Here is a 17,530-nt window from a genome sequence, read left to right as displayed (position 1 = left end):
TTTGAAGGATTGCCTGTCATTCTTATTATTTGAAGCGCCTTCAATTTCTTATGAAGACTGTGCAACTACTTCGTGTGTGAATAGTTGCTTCAGACCCGTGGCACGCTGCGGCGCGCGGGAGGCAGAGAGCGCAAAACGCGCATTGGCGCCCTACAAACCTAACAGAACTTCACGCATTGGCGCAATGCGTGAAGTATCCCTGTTAGGTTTGTAGCGCAGTGCGTCCCGCCGCCACCGCTTTGTGTTAGGCTCTAATATTTAATCATCGTCGAGTCCAGCGTTTTTCTTCAACTCATGATTTTGAAATGTTTGCAGCACTTTGTATGGAACGATCTCATTTTTAATTGATGAAAAAAAAAAAAAATTGTTTTGAAATAAAATATATGTGTGTTTTGTAAATATTAAGGTAGTTCCGTATCAAACTTAATGTATTCCAAAACCACAAATTTCTACACAATTTCTTATAGCCTTTTATAGCCAATGGCGGTAAAGTGTACGGCCTGAGCGATAGAACTTTAGCCCGACTGTATAACTTTTTTATAAGCTTTCGTATATGCCCGCTATATGATGCTCCGCTTTCTAGGAACAGCCAGCTTATGATTTTCATGCCTTCTTTAGTCCCTATAAGAAGTCCCATGTATTTTGAAACGCAGCTCATATCGATCGCGGCAATTTTTATCAGGGTTGCATGTGGCACAGAATTGTGTTTTGATGCTTGATTCTTGTTAATTAGCTGTATAAAAGTTATAAGATCTGTCCAAAGTGCAACTTTCTATGTTCGATATTAACCGAGATACCGCGCTTTGAAAACGGTTCATGACATCATCAACCCTGAGAAAAACCTATGGCTTTATGAACCAATTAGTGGTTGGTACATATGGAACACCACTAATAGTCGTAAATGAGCTAATGATTCTCGGTCTGTGAGCCATATACGTTAGTTAGCTAGTTAGTTATTTAGTTATTTTATTTATAGACACTCAGCATTCTATAGGCTATTAACGTCTTTACAAAGAATTTGGAAGATAGGTAGTATCTCGTAACACACTGAGGCATATATATCATCACTAGGGTATATGTGATTTTATTATATGTTGCCTTTACAACTATTAGTGGTGCTCCATATGAATCACTGATTAGTTTATAAACCATAGATTTTTCTCAGTGCACCCTGTGCACCGCGGCAGTGACACCCTTTGGTTTCTTCCATCTTGCTTTCATCCGAGTTTCGCGTTCCCAAAATAATCTCCTGATGATTCACAGTTGCAATACATCGATCCTAGTCATCACGATGCCATTACTCCAACGACGAGGATGCACATCAACGGGCAAGGTCGCGTTCAAGTTCCTGTTTCGGGCCTCGAGCAAGCTACATACATCACCAGTTTCTTAACGCCGATCCAAGCACCACGTGTTGAGCAATGAACCTGTTGCACAAACTGCCCAACTCATTGCTTACGGATTGGAATCGTCGTCATCAGTGCCTGCGACCGATTGAAAGTTGGAGGTGTTTCTGCCAAACGGAACTATGTGCATTAAGACCTGAGCCTTGAGGCCCATAAGAATACATGTATAACAGGGCTCACGTCATAATGCACATAGTTCCGTTTGGCAGAAATAAGGTGCCGCCCACGAATGAAAGTGGCACGTAACGTAGCGTATCATGCTCGATTCCGAGGGATTGTCTTTTGGACGGGAGCTGGAACCCCCCGGTCTCCCTCTGCCGGGCCCCTGGGTGCCGACCGGAGGCCCAGGGAAACGGCAACACCGATTCGCCGTGAGTTGAATTACGGACGTTTGATATAACTTTCCAATTCAGATCGTCACCGATGCTTCCATGCCGGTCGCTCCTGCTGTTTCGCGTCCGTCGCCACCTCCATTCACTCCGACGCCTGCCGCCGCGACGCGACGCGACACGACCGATGCGCGTCGCACAGTGGCGCGAGTCAATGGTAAAGCACCTGTAAGGCAGAGTGCGAGCATGTCGAATTATGGAGCTTTTGGGGCTCAAAAAGGTAACCAACCTTCCCACCTGAAAAAACACTAGAAAAATGCCGCTGCCAATCTTTAGATTCCAATATCAAACCAAGATAGCCGAGAAAGTTCATAAATGACCCAACTTTAGTAGAAAAGAACCAAGCCACATTAGCTATTGCCAAATTAAGCGGGCATTTTATTTTTTTACAAGAGAACGTTTGTGCGAATTCCTTTGAACATTTTAAGGAATTTACCTCGTATTATGCAGTAAATTCACTGAAATTTGCACAAAAATCCGCAGAGCCGCATGTAAAAAATTAAATTGGCAAGTTTAATTTGGCAATAGCTGACGTGGCTTGGTTTTTTTCTGCTTAACATGGTCCAAATGAGCGTCCTTTCGCAGAATGAGAAAATTTAGACAAAGGCTATAAGTCAAATGCGTGCTTTGCAAACGAAGAGTCGTAATGATAAACCATTCTGAACAATTTAAGCTCAAAGTTTGGCTGCTCCTCTGGGCCCCAAAAGCTCCATGACCCAATCTCCGGAATTACTGACATGTCCATACTCTCCCTACATAGGCAGTCTAGCCGATGGGACAGGTCGGCCATGATGTTGAACTTTTAAAAGCTTATATTTCGGTTAATATAATGCGCAGAAGTTCAAAAGCGGCTCCATTGGTTTTCTCGTGAAAATGTCTCTTAAACTTTATAATGTGACAAAAGAAACAACAGAATTTGGAGTTTTTATAAAGAAATTATATCCAACTTCCTCCGATGGCTCGTTTACGTGTGCGTTGTGCCGCTAGCGCAGACGTCGGCGGGAGATGAGTTCCTTCCCAATATCCCAACACTTGTCCCTTGACGTCATCGCGTACTGCGCACGTCGCACGTCACGTCGCGTCGCGTCGCCTCGTACGTGTACGCACACGCCTGAAAACGAGGGGTACCAACATTGTTTACCCCGACGCTCGATGAATGTGTGCGTTTTGCATATCGTAGGAGTTGGAACACTTGTGAAAAACGTTGATGCTTGCAAGGCCGAAAATTGACGATGCTTCGCTTTGCATTTATAACGATCGTGAAAGCATCGAGCCACTATTTCGATTTGTGATTTTGCAAACTTAAGTTATCCTTTAGAAGAAGGCCCGATCATAGTTTTTCTGCAATGGAAACTTTTCCGCAAAAATGTGGATTAGGAATCTTCGGAAGATATTGAAAGTAATATGAAATTTTCAATCACCGCAATTCGTCGTTTCCCGCACGAAGGAACGTAACTCCAATCCAAGGTTGCCAAATTGACTCTAACAATTAATTTATTTTACAAAAATGTAAGTGTGCAATTTATACCCAAATTTTTCTGATTTTTGCATGAAATCGGAGGAAAAATCGGTGAAATTTTCAGTTAGAAATGCCCAATACTTTTCTGGTTAAAATGCAATTTACGAAGGGAAATTTGGCAACATTGAAATGTAGTTACGTTCTTTCGTGCGGAAAACGACGAATTGAGATCCGTGGTTTTAGCAGATTCATTGTCGATATACGATGTGTTCCAAAATTTGTTTTCTTTGCCTTAGGAGCCCTCAAAAAATTTTAAATCTCTTTTTCAATATGCTCAAAAGTTACAGGAGACCAACACCAAGGTGTTGTTATCTAACACCAAGCACCCTTGGTGTTAGCGGTGTAGGACTGTTGGATCAGCCTGTATAGTCATGTGTTGCAGTAGCCACCTCTAATCGAGTCAAATAACCTCCAACTAAAAAAAAGGCATGAATTCTTATTCAACTGATCAATACACTATCATTTCCAGTCTAGAAGTTTCGAAATTTCGGTTTTTGTTTTTGTTTATTGACCTCATTATGCCATGAGTGTCATTTCATATATGCCAATAACTTCGATTTCACGAATCCTTATCGAGCTACATTCAAAGATCTTGGAGATATTATCCTCTGATACTACCTCAACGTAATGACATATAGACTTGTTTTGTCCGCGCTCAACGGGCCTATGGATTTTGAATTAACACTCTTCAGCGACCTTGCATGAGTTTCAGAGTTTTGTCATTTTCTATGTCAATATAGCCCCATAGCCAAAAGGTACCTATCTCACATTTTGAAAAAAATTGAGTCAGTGTCATTTTGAAAATCCCATATAACGGTTCCGTGTGTGTGAAAAATTTGATAGCCCTATCTTAACCCGGTTATGAGGTACGGAATTTCGAAAATTGCGATTTACATTGAATTCAATGGGGCCGACGCGCGGTTTTCCCTGATATCTCGGGATGACTAAAATGGAGTTAAGCACCCTTTGACTCCGGGCACTGTTATAAAGTAGGCGCTTGGATTACAATTTTTGTTTTTCTAGGTTACTTGCTTTGATTTGAAGGGGACCGTTTTTTTTCAGAGACCTCTCTTTCATCTTAAGGACACCAACCCTTCCCTCCGATATTACACTTCCCTCTCCCCCCCTGAAGTTTTAATTTCATTAAAAGCTTTTCATGTACCACAAGACCGTGACATTGCACACCAAAACGATACGTTCGAAGGACCGTTTTTCTTCATCAAGGCTCACGGCACGGGTTCGTGAACCATGATGCAGGCAGATAGTCTCGTCGCAGCACTCGTGATCGCATGCGTTCCCGTTCATGTCACCTTTTATGTCTATTTTATCGACTCGTCCTTGAATTTGATGTTCGATATCCTAGCGAAACTCCTAGCTGGTTACCCATCGAATTTTCAAAACACCTAGCAGGATTTAGCTCCGGCTTGGGACTTGAACCCAATTGACCTTTCGATTTATTTTAATTTGCTTTTATTTTTTAAATTTATTTATTGATTGATTTGGAGTGAGGTTATACATTGAACTCGGATTAATAGTATTAAAATAATTTTGGAAGTTAATATAAAATGTATGATCTCTAACAAATCAATCACAAGGGGCTCGAAATACGGTTCATGGCAAAATTTCTACCTCCGAAGGTTGAGCCTGAAAATTGGACACTCCATCGTCCTGCTTTGAAAATGGAGTCATCATTCAAACATAATCTACTATTCACTCTCTACATGGTTCAGTTTTCCCCATAAACCTTACACAAACTAAAATAGAGGTTAAAATAGAGATTCAGCCTTCGATACATCGATTCTTGAGTTTATTAGAAACGTTGAACTGTTGCCGCTAATCAGTTGGATACCAAAATATTTAATTGCACCAATTATATTCGTCGAGGCTCTAAGTCGGCAGTGTGGCAACGCCGATTGTAGAGATGAAGGATAATGGTTCAATCTATTTAGCGTCTTGACATTTCCTTCGGATTCTAGGTTTTGCAATTTGTTGAGTGAAAGGTTAACAATATTTTAAAATGAGGTAAATAGTGCGCGCGGTGGCTATAATTGCCTGGCTGGTGAAAAATTGGATTAGATCTCGCCATCTTTTTTTTAACGCCGCTTGAAAAGAATTCGTCTCTTTAGTCAAGCTCTCATCAACGCTAGTTGAAAAAAGGCTGTTTTATAATGTGAAATCGAGCCGTCACTAATTTTTGGCGCGGAAGAAATCATATAGATATAAAATTCTGTTTGTAAATATAAGTTAAAAGTAAATAATTCTTATGATGGTGACGTACTGTAGCCAAACTGTGCGTCAACTCTAAATTCAATATTGGTATTATTATTATTATTATTTCAGTTTTACTTTTGCTGCAGACACCATACATCCTTTATGGCGAGCCCTACATAATTTTATATGTTTCAACAAGTTTTCAATTCTCACGCAGAAGGAAGTTTTCATCAAAAGTAGAATGTACCTTTCTGTAAAGGAGAGATACAGTTGAACCACATTTTACCAATATTAGAAATTCCTATTTTCGGCTCTCTCACAAGAGCTCTTAATTACACAGGGAAATTAATGACACAGACGTTGTGTGTAAAATAGGCCAAAAATTGTAGATCCCTATCGCAAAATGTATAAAAGTTCTCATGACGTTTATGACATGCAGAAATGTTCGTAAATCCTGTTCATCTCCAAAGCGCGGAGCAGTTAGAAAATAGGTTTACAATTGAGTATGGTGACATTTGGACGTATTAGTGCTTAAGGACCTATGTTACACGCAATCCCTATGCACATTGTTCCTTTAAACATTAATACATCCGTTCTATTTTTATCTCAATCCATCTGCCGAAGGACCACGATTTTGGAGGGTAACATCTATTTGTTTTTCTCCTCTCACTTGCAAAATTTTTAGATTATCAAAGTTGGTGACCTTGGGACTGATTTCGCTGGTGGGTCAATGCTTCCGCGGCTCACAGACGAGTTGCCAGATTTCTCAATTAAAATGTAATAACAACTTTTAGCTGCAGTGGTGATAACCCTTGTTATTATTCAAGAACTGGTTGAGTGAGTAGACGCACGATGTCTGGCAACTTTGATTCTTCTTTATTGGAGCCAACACCTTTGTGGCATTTCAACTTTCAACATGCTAAATTCGTCGCTTGGCTGACATAAGGGCGTAACTGCACATTGAGATCAGCCCGGGAAAGCATTGAGTTACCTATATGGACAACAGGGCTCATAGTCGAGTGTAGTTACGCCTTTATGTCAGCCAAGTGACGAATTAGGTGTATCGATATACCGAACGTCTGACAAACGTGTTTCTCTAAGTTAGAGTTTTCCATATCCATCAACGAAAATTGAGTTAGCTGTATTGTGCAGGGCACAATATTCTAACCACTGAAATTAAAAGTTAGTATGTGTTTAAAGAGGACCGACCGCGGTTTTTCGAGCACACGATTTATATAGTAGGTTGTTCAAAAAAATTTTTTTTTTCGAAAACTCTTGCGTTACACAATGATGTTGGTGCTAATGGACCTCAATAACATGAATATGGGTCAAATTTTGGGCTCGGACAGTTCTCTAGTGATAGCAAACCCGGCCTCCCCCCCCCCTCTTTTCCGAAAAATTTGCTAATTGGGAGTTTTATTAAGTTGTAAATGTTCACATTTTTTGGGTTATTTTTCAGTTTCAGTACTATTGATTTATCCTTATCTTGCGAGAAATAAGTTACTATGATTCTATCTTGGGGGTACACTCAGGGAGGATACGTCATTGGGGAGGGGGGGGGGGGCATAAGCTCATGAGAAAACCTTTGCAAATTTCTGGTTTTTGTTTTTCATATTCCTCTTCCCTTGATCCCTAGTTCCAATGAATTCGAATGTTTCTGTTTGAGTAGTATTCGTACGGGAGAATCGATTAAAAGTTACTAGACATTCGGCTGCAGAGGATATCAAAAACAAAGATCTCAACAAGTCACTCGTCCTTGGGACATCATTCTAAACTGTAATGCGTGATACAACTATTTCAACTCCTGAGCCGCGCAAATTGTATCCATCGAGTTGAAGGCGAACTTGATTTCTCAATCCCGTGGGTTATACAGATATGAGCGCGAGAGCTGTGCAAGTTTTAACTTTTATAACTCATTCCAATTTCAATATCAAAATATTTTTCTGTGAGGAGAATCGATTAAAAGCTATTGGATTTTTCGCATCAATGGTCACTAAAAACGCAAGGATCACAATTGAAGTCACTCGCCTTTCGAACAACGTGATAAACCAAAATGCGTAATACAACTATTTGAGCCGCTCAAATTGTATCTGTCCAATTGAAGGCGAACTTGATTTTTCGTTCTCGTGAGATGTTTAGATATAAACGCGAGAGCGGGGCATTCGCTCTTCCCAGGTTTGTTCACTTTCACACCTCATGATTCAAGAATAATATGGATCATGTTTCTCTTAAATCAAGTGCTTAAAGCTTAAACACTTCCTCTTCATACCTTATTTGTGTGTTATTACTCTTCTTTTCTCGCTCAGAAATAAGTAGATCTGAAAGTGAAAGTGTTGGTGAGTTTTGTCTCGTTCGCACATTGAAACGTATAGTTTGAAAACATTTTTTTTTTTTCTGTGCCGCACTGGGTGGTTTTCAAAATTTCCAAGGAAACACCCAGATCCGCAGAAACATTTTCCAACACCAAACTCAATTTGTTTTGATAAAAACGGCTTTTTAGACGGATCCCGTTAAACACTTATTATTATTATTTGTAGTCTCTAATTTAAATAGCGGAGACGCATTAAGAGTCTGGAATAAATTATATGTGCAGGGAAGGGGATCAGAAAAGTCGAATGTTTCCGTGAGGGGTCGAGAAAAGAACTTCAGGAAAATTGAGATGGCATGTTTTCAAAATACACGATTCAATTTGCGTCATTGTTTGAGTCAGCTGAACGGTGGAAACGCCTTTAATCACCTCTGCTCTTGCAGGATCGTGTCTTTTATTTTTCATGCAGTACTGAGAGGAATTCACACGCCTAAACTATTTACTATCAAATAGATTGATTTGCGCAATCCATTAGATACACAAAATTAGGTGAGTGGGAGTATACCCTTTTGGGAGGGGAGTATACCCCAAAATATCGTTCGAAATTGGGCACGATAAAGCACTTTTATTTACCGCATTTTGGCGAGTTACCATGCATACATTATGAGGAATAATATTTATGTTTAGAGGCAACATAATCTCTCTGCATTGTTAAATGTATTAGGTGGTTTTGCCAATGTTCTTATATGAATAAATCATATCAAGTTTTTATTTTGAGCATTGTATTGCTTTTCAAAATTGAACCAAATATTCTTGCAGTGGATGTGTCTTCACCCTAGAAGAAAAATAAAAAATGAAAGGGAAAGAATGAAATGAATCACGTCTTGAGGAAAACCGATGAAGAACCAATAAGATTGAAGAGCGCATCACCGACACTACCGACAGTAAAATAATCCTGTCAATGATAAATCTAAAAATTCAGAGATCATTTCATTCACTTTCAAATAGGTGGCAACTTTGCACGTTGATGCTTTTAATCCACAGTCAGACACTGTTTATCCATTAGATATTTGATCTGCTGTTGTATTCACCCAATGTATGTGTATAATCGGCATCAATCAGTGGCCTGTCGTGCTTTGCGATGAATCCATGAAGCTGCCATTCAAACCTGGGAAAAAGGATCGATTATGCGGGTGTTCACAACGAACACCATAATCGATTCTTTACTAAAGCTTCGAATCGGAAATATCGATAGTCGATTATCACGCCACGCCACCGTCGTCAATCTGCAAATCGTCAATTCAACAATCCAGTTTTAAACAAGGGGGCGTTTCCCGTGCCGTGTAAGTATGCTCAGGAATAGTCCAAGACATAAAAATGTAGATGACGTCAATACCCGGATAAGTTTAGCGGTAAAGTTTTCATTCTTGACTTGAATGTCCAATATGTGCTTATGGACAGAACATGATAAAACTGGGAAATCGCATCGCATGTCGACTAAATCCTAAAGAAGACACTATTTCGTTTTGCTCTTTATGATGGCTGAATAGGTTTTCCGGTTTAGATTGGTCGAATTAAGGCACTAGCAAGCACTGTAGAATGTAGAGTGTGTTGTTTTGAATGAGTGGGTATTACTTAAGTATATTTCTGATTAGTGCCTATTGAATTTTTTGTTATAAAAGTACTAATTTAAACGCATCAGGTTTAATTCATTATGGTTATGATAATTCTATCGAGAAAAAAAATGAATAAATTAAATAGTGGGAAGTTTGTCGATTTGAAGAGAAAATTCCTCGTCCTACTATCAAAATGGTTCATTGGTACCCATTTTTAAAATCCATTTTTTGAAAGTACGGAGTGAATTGAGTTTCTGAGAATTTTTCCGTATCTTTTCAAACCTTTAATGGCAAAGGAGCCCCGTTTTAAAATGCCAAAAATGGGACCAGTATGAAACGATATTTTTGGCTGGCTCTGATGACGTAGCCAGCGGAGGATAATGGCGTTTGCTGATTGGCTGAACCCAGCTTCAATCTTTGCTTTGCTACGTCAACTTAAATGGTCGGATTTAGATTGGTTTTTCCTCCCCTTAGAAATTATTTTTTTAAAAGTTTTTCATGAACTTCCTGGTTTTCCACAAGATTTTACGTAGGGACTGCATTATACCCTGATAAAATTCCTTGCCACTGCCCAATTCCGGAAAGCTAACATTCTTTGCGTCCCAATCTCCTTTCATTATTGTCGGATAATTTTTCTTGACAGCTGATCTAGTACACAACGACGCCGTCCACTTCCCACAACGTAAGAGATGAACTGATTTTTTCTGGCAACGCCCAGGCCGCGAAAATTCCCCCGCCAAGGAACTGTACAGGACTGCGGTCGGTTGAGGTCGAGGTTACTGACTATGTCTTGTCAGAGTCAAAGCCACTCAGTTGAATTGGCAGTATTGTGACGACGCACAGTGAAGAGAGTCAATGGGAAAAGTTGGGCAAAACTTGGAAACTTTAAAGCTCATTTGTATGTAAAGACGGACTTTAGAGTCTCTATAAGTGGTTGCAGTAGTTTCTTCGTAAAATTTCCTTCAAGAAACATTCTATTCAATTTACAATGTTACGAAAATAACATTAAAAAAAGTTGCAGATTTAGCCAAACATTTTATGTCCGACTTTTCTGAAAGGCCTGTTCCACTGTGCGACGCTGTGACGGCTCCATGCTTTGCCGTGCTAAGAAAAAACAGCGTATGAACCTTCAAACGTTGCCACATTTTCTTCGATGAAACACGAATTTCCTAGTAAATTTATGAAAATTTGTCTTCCAATTTCTCAGATAATTTTCTTCGCAATTGAACGTAAAGTTTTTGAAAATTCAAAATGAATATATCCATAGTCTACCTCAGAAAATCAATCTTCTCTCTCGGGGAAAATTTGGCAGCATTTGATGCTTTTACGGCGTTCTTCTTTGACACGGCAGAGCTGCTGCTAATAAATGCGAGCATTAAAAGGGAGGGCCGGAAATTCAACGGTAGAAGGAAATCCATTTAGGCCAATGTGCAAGACGTTAGTCCACGAAACTAAATTTTAAAGCATTCCGTACCTGCATATCGACGGTGAAACTACCAAACCACGTATCTCGGTTTGCGACGTCGCAGACTTCCTGTCATACTTTATTTTTTAAATGAAAAACTACTTAACATTCGGTCTTGAAAATTTCTGTGATTTTTCCTCTTTGTGCGGAGAAAATTCCGTGAAAATTTCAAGGAATGATATTGATTTGGTCTACTTCAAAAAAATAAAATGTGAGCGTAGATTTTTAAACACCGCAAACGAGATACGTGGTTTGGTAGTTTCACCGTCGATATGTATTATTATTCAATTTCGAGAGTTCGCGTCTCTTCAAGATTTTGAAAGTTAGTATGATGGACATTTTGAATGTTACGCAGAGGCGGATCCAGCAATTCGACAACACCGGATTCCCTCCAATTAAACCTATATCAAATGATCGATTCTTGTCGGAGCACCTGGCCCCTTCAAGAATCGATACATTTTCATGGGTTTAAATGGAGAAAAACAATGTTACCAATTTGCTGGATCCGCCAATGAATTTTCATACATCAAAAATTTTACGCTAAATGCATTCGTATCACAGTACATATGGAAAAGTAACCGACATTTCGTGCCAATATAGGAAGTAGAACACAAAAAAAACTAGACGTGTGGTTAACATTTTTTATTGGTTTTTCTTTGGGTCTCATTGACCAAATTTTTTTGTAGGACATTTGGAACCTCGCGCCGAGTTAAAAATCAGGCGTGAGTCGCCAGGATGAAATCTAAATCACAGGGTTGGTGATAGTCCAATGTGCTGATCGCTCGCAAGTCAAAACCTCTGAGTGACTTCGAGAGGATCCAAAGCACATTAATTCAGCAGTAAACTTTTTACATCCCCAGATATCTAAGAGTAACCTATGGTTTGGGCCAATTTAACCAAAAATTTGATCATTCGACCAAGTCCTTTTGTGTCTCTTGCATTGCAATGTAACTGTAACTGCATTTGCAATGTCTATTTTTACGATAAATTATAATTTATAACTATAGCCCTCAAAGAGGTGGAAATATGCCATATTGCTCTCATTTCATTGTCATTTTATCAGTTAGAAGACAATCACAGGAGCAGTATTTTCAGGTCATTCTTTGGAAGGAAAGAGAATCCCATGCAGCAGTATTGTAAAACTAAAGATTTCTAATGGTAAAAAGATCGTTCCTGATTGAGTCTAATTAAGGTCTCGGTGTTCATTTTTGTGGCCCCCTGTTCCGCCAATATTCGGACCTTCCCTAACATCATTTATTTTGATCGCAACAATAGGATTTTTTTTTGCCTCACCTTTCGCTGCCACTTTCCCTCTTTGTTAGTGAATTACACGTAGTGTTAGGGTCTCCATTTTGCCGTGCTAAGGAAAAACGCTGTATGAACATTCGAGAGTTGCCAAATTTCCTTTGATAAAATGTTCATTTTTTAAGAAAGTCATGAACATTTTCCCTTGAAATTTTCAGGAATTTTTGGTGGAATTGCGAGCAAAATTATCTGAAAAATTTAAAGAAAAATATTTATAAGTTCACCAGGAAATTTGTGTTTTATCTAAGGAAATTTGGCTACGCCTGAAAGTTCATACAGCGTTTTTCCTTAGCACGGCAGCATCGTGGTCTAGATATTCAATTATTCATTAGGTTACTCGGTTTGGCAACGATTCAAAACAAGTTTGACGTCACTGGTTCCAGTATTTGGAATCTCGAGCACATACAAGGGATTGGAGAGTAATGCCTACAGGCATAAGGTCAACGCAACGGCTGATCGGTTGGTTATTATAAATGCTCTTGATCGGTATTGCCGAATGAGTTCAGAAAATGGGTACCAAAATAGATATTTCTACCACCACTAAACATTTTTTATAGGTCACATTGGCATTCCATATTTTTCTAATTGCTGTGAATCTAGAGTCCCAATAAACTCAGAAATAGATACACCACCCTTTGCGATGCGACTTTTGAAATGGCTGTGGCTTTCTTTTAATTTGGACACAACTATTATCGGAAACATTTGACTAAAATGATGGATAGGTACAAACAATTCATTAGACTCATTCAACTAGAGGAATAATTAAATGATCGGTTACTAAAAGACTCTCTAGCCGCACGCAGATAGCTATGGCCACAGACTGCTCTCACCTACCATTAAACTTAAGCATTACAATAAAATTTAATAAAAGTTGGGCAAGTAAGTCAAAGCTAAAATGGTGAATACCTAAACACAGCCACGAAATTCGGGCCAATTTCGTGTTCATTCTCAACCAGAATAAATGCTAAAGGTTCAAAAAATGAAAACAAGAAAATAAGCATTCGACCGACCGAATCCAAGCGAACTCACTTTTTTAGCGTATTTTTCATGTATTTTATCGTTGAATCGGGTTAACGTACTGTATTTTGCTTACCTCTGAAACATTATACTGAATTGTATCCCTCCCTAAAGTTTTTCGTAACAAAAATAGAAAACGTCGGAAGGTATTGGCCAGGATCAAATTGAATCATCAAATTAGGCCACTCATTGGTCGCATCCTCACCTCAGGTCTTTTTCCACCAATCAGAGCTTCAGTTTGATGGCTCAATTTGATCGTGTAATTGGACCTTATGCCTATCAACAACGAGACGTAAAATAACTGAGGGAGCGATGATGAGCCATTTCGAGGTTCCTTTATTCCGGCTGATAAAATCTCTGAGAAAGAGAGAGAAGATTGACAACTAACTGACCTGTTCTCTTTTTAATGTCGGTGCTCCAAATTCTTGCCTTGAGTCATATTTGCAGGAGCTGGCAGCATTGTTTGTCACCGCGCTTGGTCACACGCCTAGGCTGCCCTGCTAAGGAAGAACGGCGTATGATCTTACAGGCGTTGCCAAATTTCCTTCGGCAAATCTCGCATTTTCGGAATTATTTTTAAATTTTTTTCTTCCGATTTTTTATAGAATTTTGATCGTAATTTGATCGAAAGTTTCTAAAAATTTCAAGGGGAAATATTCATAACACTCTTCAAAAATGAGTATTTTCTGAGGGGACGTTTGGCAAAATTCGAATGCCCATACGGCGTTTTTCCTTAAAACGGCAGTAGGCGTTGCAAGCTCCATCCTAATTTCGCCGTAGGGTTGGGTGTAGCACTAGCTATCGATTAGGAAACATCACCTGACAGCGAACTTCTTGCCCGTCAAATATGCTGTTTTATTCCACACAGCCATCAGACTATCAATTCGCGGTAGCACCTTAATGGCTTTACAAGCACCCGTAATCCTCTTCACGCCAAGTCGTTTCACTGATTTTGGATCCCCCTTACACTAAATCTAGGCTCAAACCATGAGGTGCGTAAATAGTGGAAAGATGTAAAGTTTTAGATTCAGAGTTCAAAAATAGAGAGAATTTATACTCGAGCCATCCTCTGATTTTTAATTTGCAAAAAGAAGAAGAAGAAGAAGAAGGAAAAGCAACAAATGCTCCAAATATGATGAGGGTGTGTTGATCACCGCGATCCACAAAATGAGGGAGAGTTTTGTATCTGTTTATCAGATTCAGGGACCTTAACGCAGAGTAGAAAAGTTAGTTGGAGCAAAACACATGATACAACTATTTTGACTCCTGAGTGGGTAAAATTGCGTATCCAAAAAATGAAGGAGAACTTGGTTCTTCTGTGCTGATTCAGAAACTTTATCGCAAAGTCGGAAGGTTAGACGGGGCAAAAAAGCGATACTACATTTTCGACACCTTGTGCATCATTAACTTATATTTTTTAAAAAAAAAAAATCTATAGAAACCATACAATAAAAACCCCTAAATAAATATTACCTTACCACCGGCTGAAGCCATTCATTTGCTACTTTTCAACTGAATTAACAGGGCCGGATTTATCTACTTGCCGCCCATGGGCCGCCTGCATTTTGCCGCCCCCTTCTCATTCGTTTTAGAACATCAATAAAAACCTTCAAAAGAACGTGTCGAAGGGGGAGGGGTGCATAAGACGCGTTGACTCGTGCGTTGGACGCATTTTTTGCAAAAACCCCATCAACACTGCTAGCAAAAGTTCACGGAACTTTGCGCGTAAACCTATCTCTGTGTAGACAAGGCCTTCCATTTATAAAAAATGAACGAAAAAAACTATGAAAGACTGAACATAAATGTGGTTTAATAATTTTATAACTTCCACCGCGCGGACCGCACTGTGTTTAGCGCAACGCGTGAGGTATTCATACAGTCTTGTAGGCGCTATACGTTTCACGTCGACCGCTGCTGAACGCACTATGTTTGACGCAATGCTTGAAGTATTCATGCAGTCTTGTAGGCGCTATGCGTTTCACGTCATCCTCTGCTGGCCGCACTAAGTTTGACGCACTGCGTCGAGTATTTATGCAGTCTTGTAGGCGCTAATATGTTTTTCATGCGGACCGCCGCGTCAAAGGCTTCTCCTTTTCATCTCAAGTCCTCGTCATCATTCCTCTCTGCGCCGCGCCATTCCAGGCCAAATTGCGCGTTTGGTTTCTCTCTTAACTCGACTAATTGAAGGTGCTGTCTCTTGTATCACCGTAAGAAAACAAAATTAGAAATTTCTATACTCTCAGGAAATGAGAGATTTTGTCGCCTTGTCTCGTTTGAAATTTTTTTTCTGAATCCGATTATATTTATAGGTACCTACTTTTGAAAAAATTTCAAAATTTGCCGCCCCCTAAATTTGCCACCATGGGCCGCGGCCCACGTGGCCTCCCCCTAAATCCGGCCCTGACTAATTATATGGGTGATCCAAAATTGAAGAATGACTCCTAAAAATAGATTCATTTATTTCATTTGATTTTTTTTAAAAAAATTATAATCGATTGTTTTTCCTCTTTGTTGCAGAAAATGCACGCCTCCGAATTTTTGAAAAACGGGAGGACTATAAAAAGAGAACCTAGTGATATCTGGCGAGAGGAAGATGAAGATTGTGACGTGGAAATTACCTCAGATGACTCGTCGGGAAAAAGCAAGAATAAAGAAAACATGCAAGGTAAGCATTAACAATATGGATTTATCTACATTTTTATGATAGTGCATGAAAGCATATCGACGGTGAAACTACCAAACCACGTATCTCGTTTGCGGTGTTTAAAAATCTACGCTCGCATTTTATTTTTTGGAAGTGGACCAAATCAATATCATTCCTTAAAATTTTCACAGAATTTTCTCCGCACGAAGAGGAAAAATCACAGAAATTTTCAAGACTGGACGTTAAGTAGTTTTTCATTTAAAAAATAAATTATGACAGGAAGTCTGCGACGTCGCAAACCGAGATACGTGGTTTGGTAGTTTCACCGTCGATATTCAAAAGATGGCGTTTTTTGTCGGTATCATATCCCTCACCAGAAAATCTTCTTAGCGCCGCTAAGGTGACTTTACTGGATGGCTGACCAAAAAACTTCTACCGCTGAGACGACTTTACTGAATGATTCTCGAAATTAGTACCTGAAAATAGACATACCTGTCATCTTATGCCTAGAAATTGCCAGATCAATGATGCATTTTTGATCCAAGTTAACACACAAACCGACGGTGTAAGTCGGCAATCACATAACTCGTATGCGGTGTCAGAAAATCATTCCTTGAAGTTTATGTAGAATTTTCTTCGTACAGAGAAGAAAAGTCACGGCAGTTTTAAAGAATTGCCGTTGAGTAGTTTTCCGTTTGAAAAATGAAGTATGACAGGAAGTCTGCGACTTCGCAAACCGAGTTATGTGATTGCCGACTTACACCGTCGAAACGTCATTTATGGTGATTTCTAAGTATTATCTGGAGCAAATTGGTAAAAACTGAAATCTTGGACGCGAACTAATGTAACCATGTTTCTTCATTCAACATTGTGCTGTAGGGGGCTACTCCCCGTGACCGTTTTGGAGTCCAACCCCCGAAGCGCATAGCACCTCAGGCGTTATGCGATACGTGTTACTCTTATGAGTTTATTACAGGGGACCATCAGTGGACCAATATCAAAAGTGTATCGTTGCGCACTCATTCTGACTGCGCGCCTTCAAATATGAAAGTAGGCACTGTGAGTGGCTTGGGAGCGATTATAGCCGCGTGCAGTAATGTGGTCACGTTTATGCGGAGCAAACATTAAGATGGTATACTAACATCTACTTTCAGTGCATTTCTTACGCTCATACTGATCAGCTCGCCTTCAATACTAATGTAGACAATGTGAGCAGCTTCAGAGCTGCAATTGTTGCTCGCAGTAATTAAACCACGTTTATTCGCATCAGACATTGTTTCAAATGACTTCTATGCATGTGTGCCGTTTCATACTCATTTTAACCAGTTTGTCCTTAATGGGTCAGTTGCGTTGGTCAGAGAATCGTGTTTTGATGCTTGATTCTCGTAGATTAGGTCAAAAAATAATATCCGTCCAAACAGCAACTTCATACGTTTAATATTAACCGAGATATCGTGCTTTGAAAAATTCGGTTTACGACGTCATCTACCTCGGCAGTGACACCCTTGGCTTCTTTCATCTTCCTTTAATTCGAGTTTCGCGTTGTGTAACCAGTGCAAATATGTATCTTACTGATTGATCAAAGCAACTGAGAAACTTAGGGTGTCTTCACCGCGGTGGATGACGTCATAAATCGAATTTTTCAAAGCG

General features: G+C 39.6%; 1 protein-coding gene across 3 annotated transcripts in view; it reads left to right on the top strand.

Moving 5' to 3' along the window:
• Nucleotides 1-17,530, top strand: part of LOC109031730 (protein dimmed) — a 50,444-nt gene that overhangs the window by 19,871 nt on the left and 13,043 nt on the right. For all 3 annotated transcript variants that reach the window (XM_019043433.2, XM_019043432.2, XM_019043431.2), the window contains exon 2: nt 15,754-15,901. In XM_019043433.2, coding sequence (XP_018898978.1) covers nt 15,757-15,901 — 145 coding nt within the window. In that variant the 5' untranslated portion in view covers nt 15,754-15,756. The remainder of the gene's footprint in view (nt 1-15,753; nt 15,902-17,530) is intronic.

This window comes from Bemisia tabaci, chromosome 4, assembly GCF_918797505.1.
Source record: "Bemisia tabaci chromosome 4, PGI_BMITA_v3".
In the NCBI taxonomy this organism is placed as follows: domain Eukaryota; kingdom Metazoa; phylum Arthropoda; class Insecta; order Hemiptera; family Aleyrodidae; genus Bemisia; species Bemisia tabaci.
The sequence above is the reverse complement of the archived record's forward strand: the minus strand, read 5'-3'. Positions and strand labels throughout refer to the sequence as shown.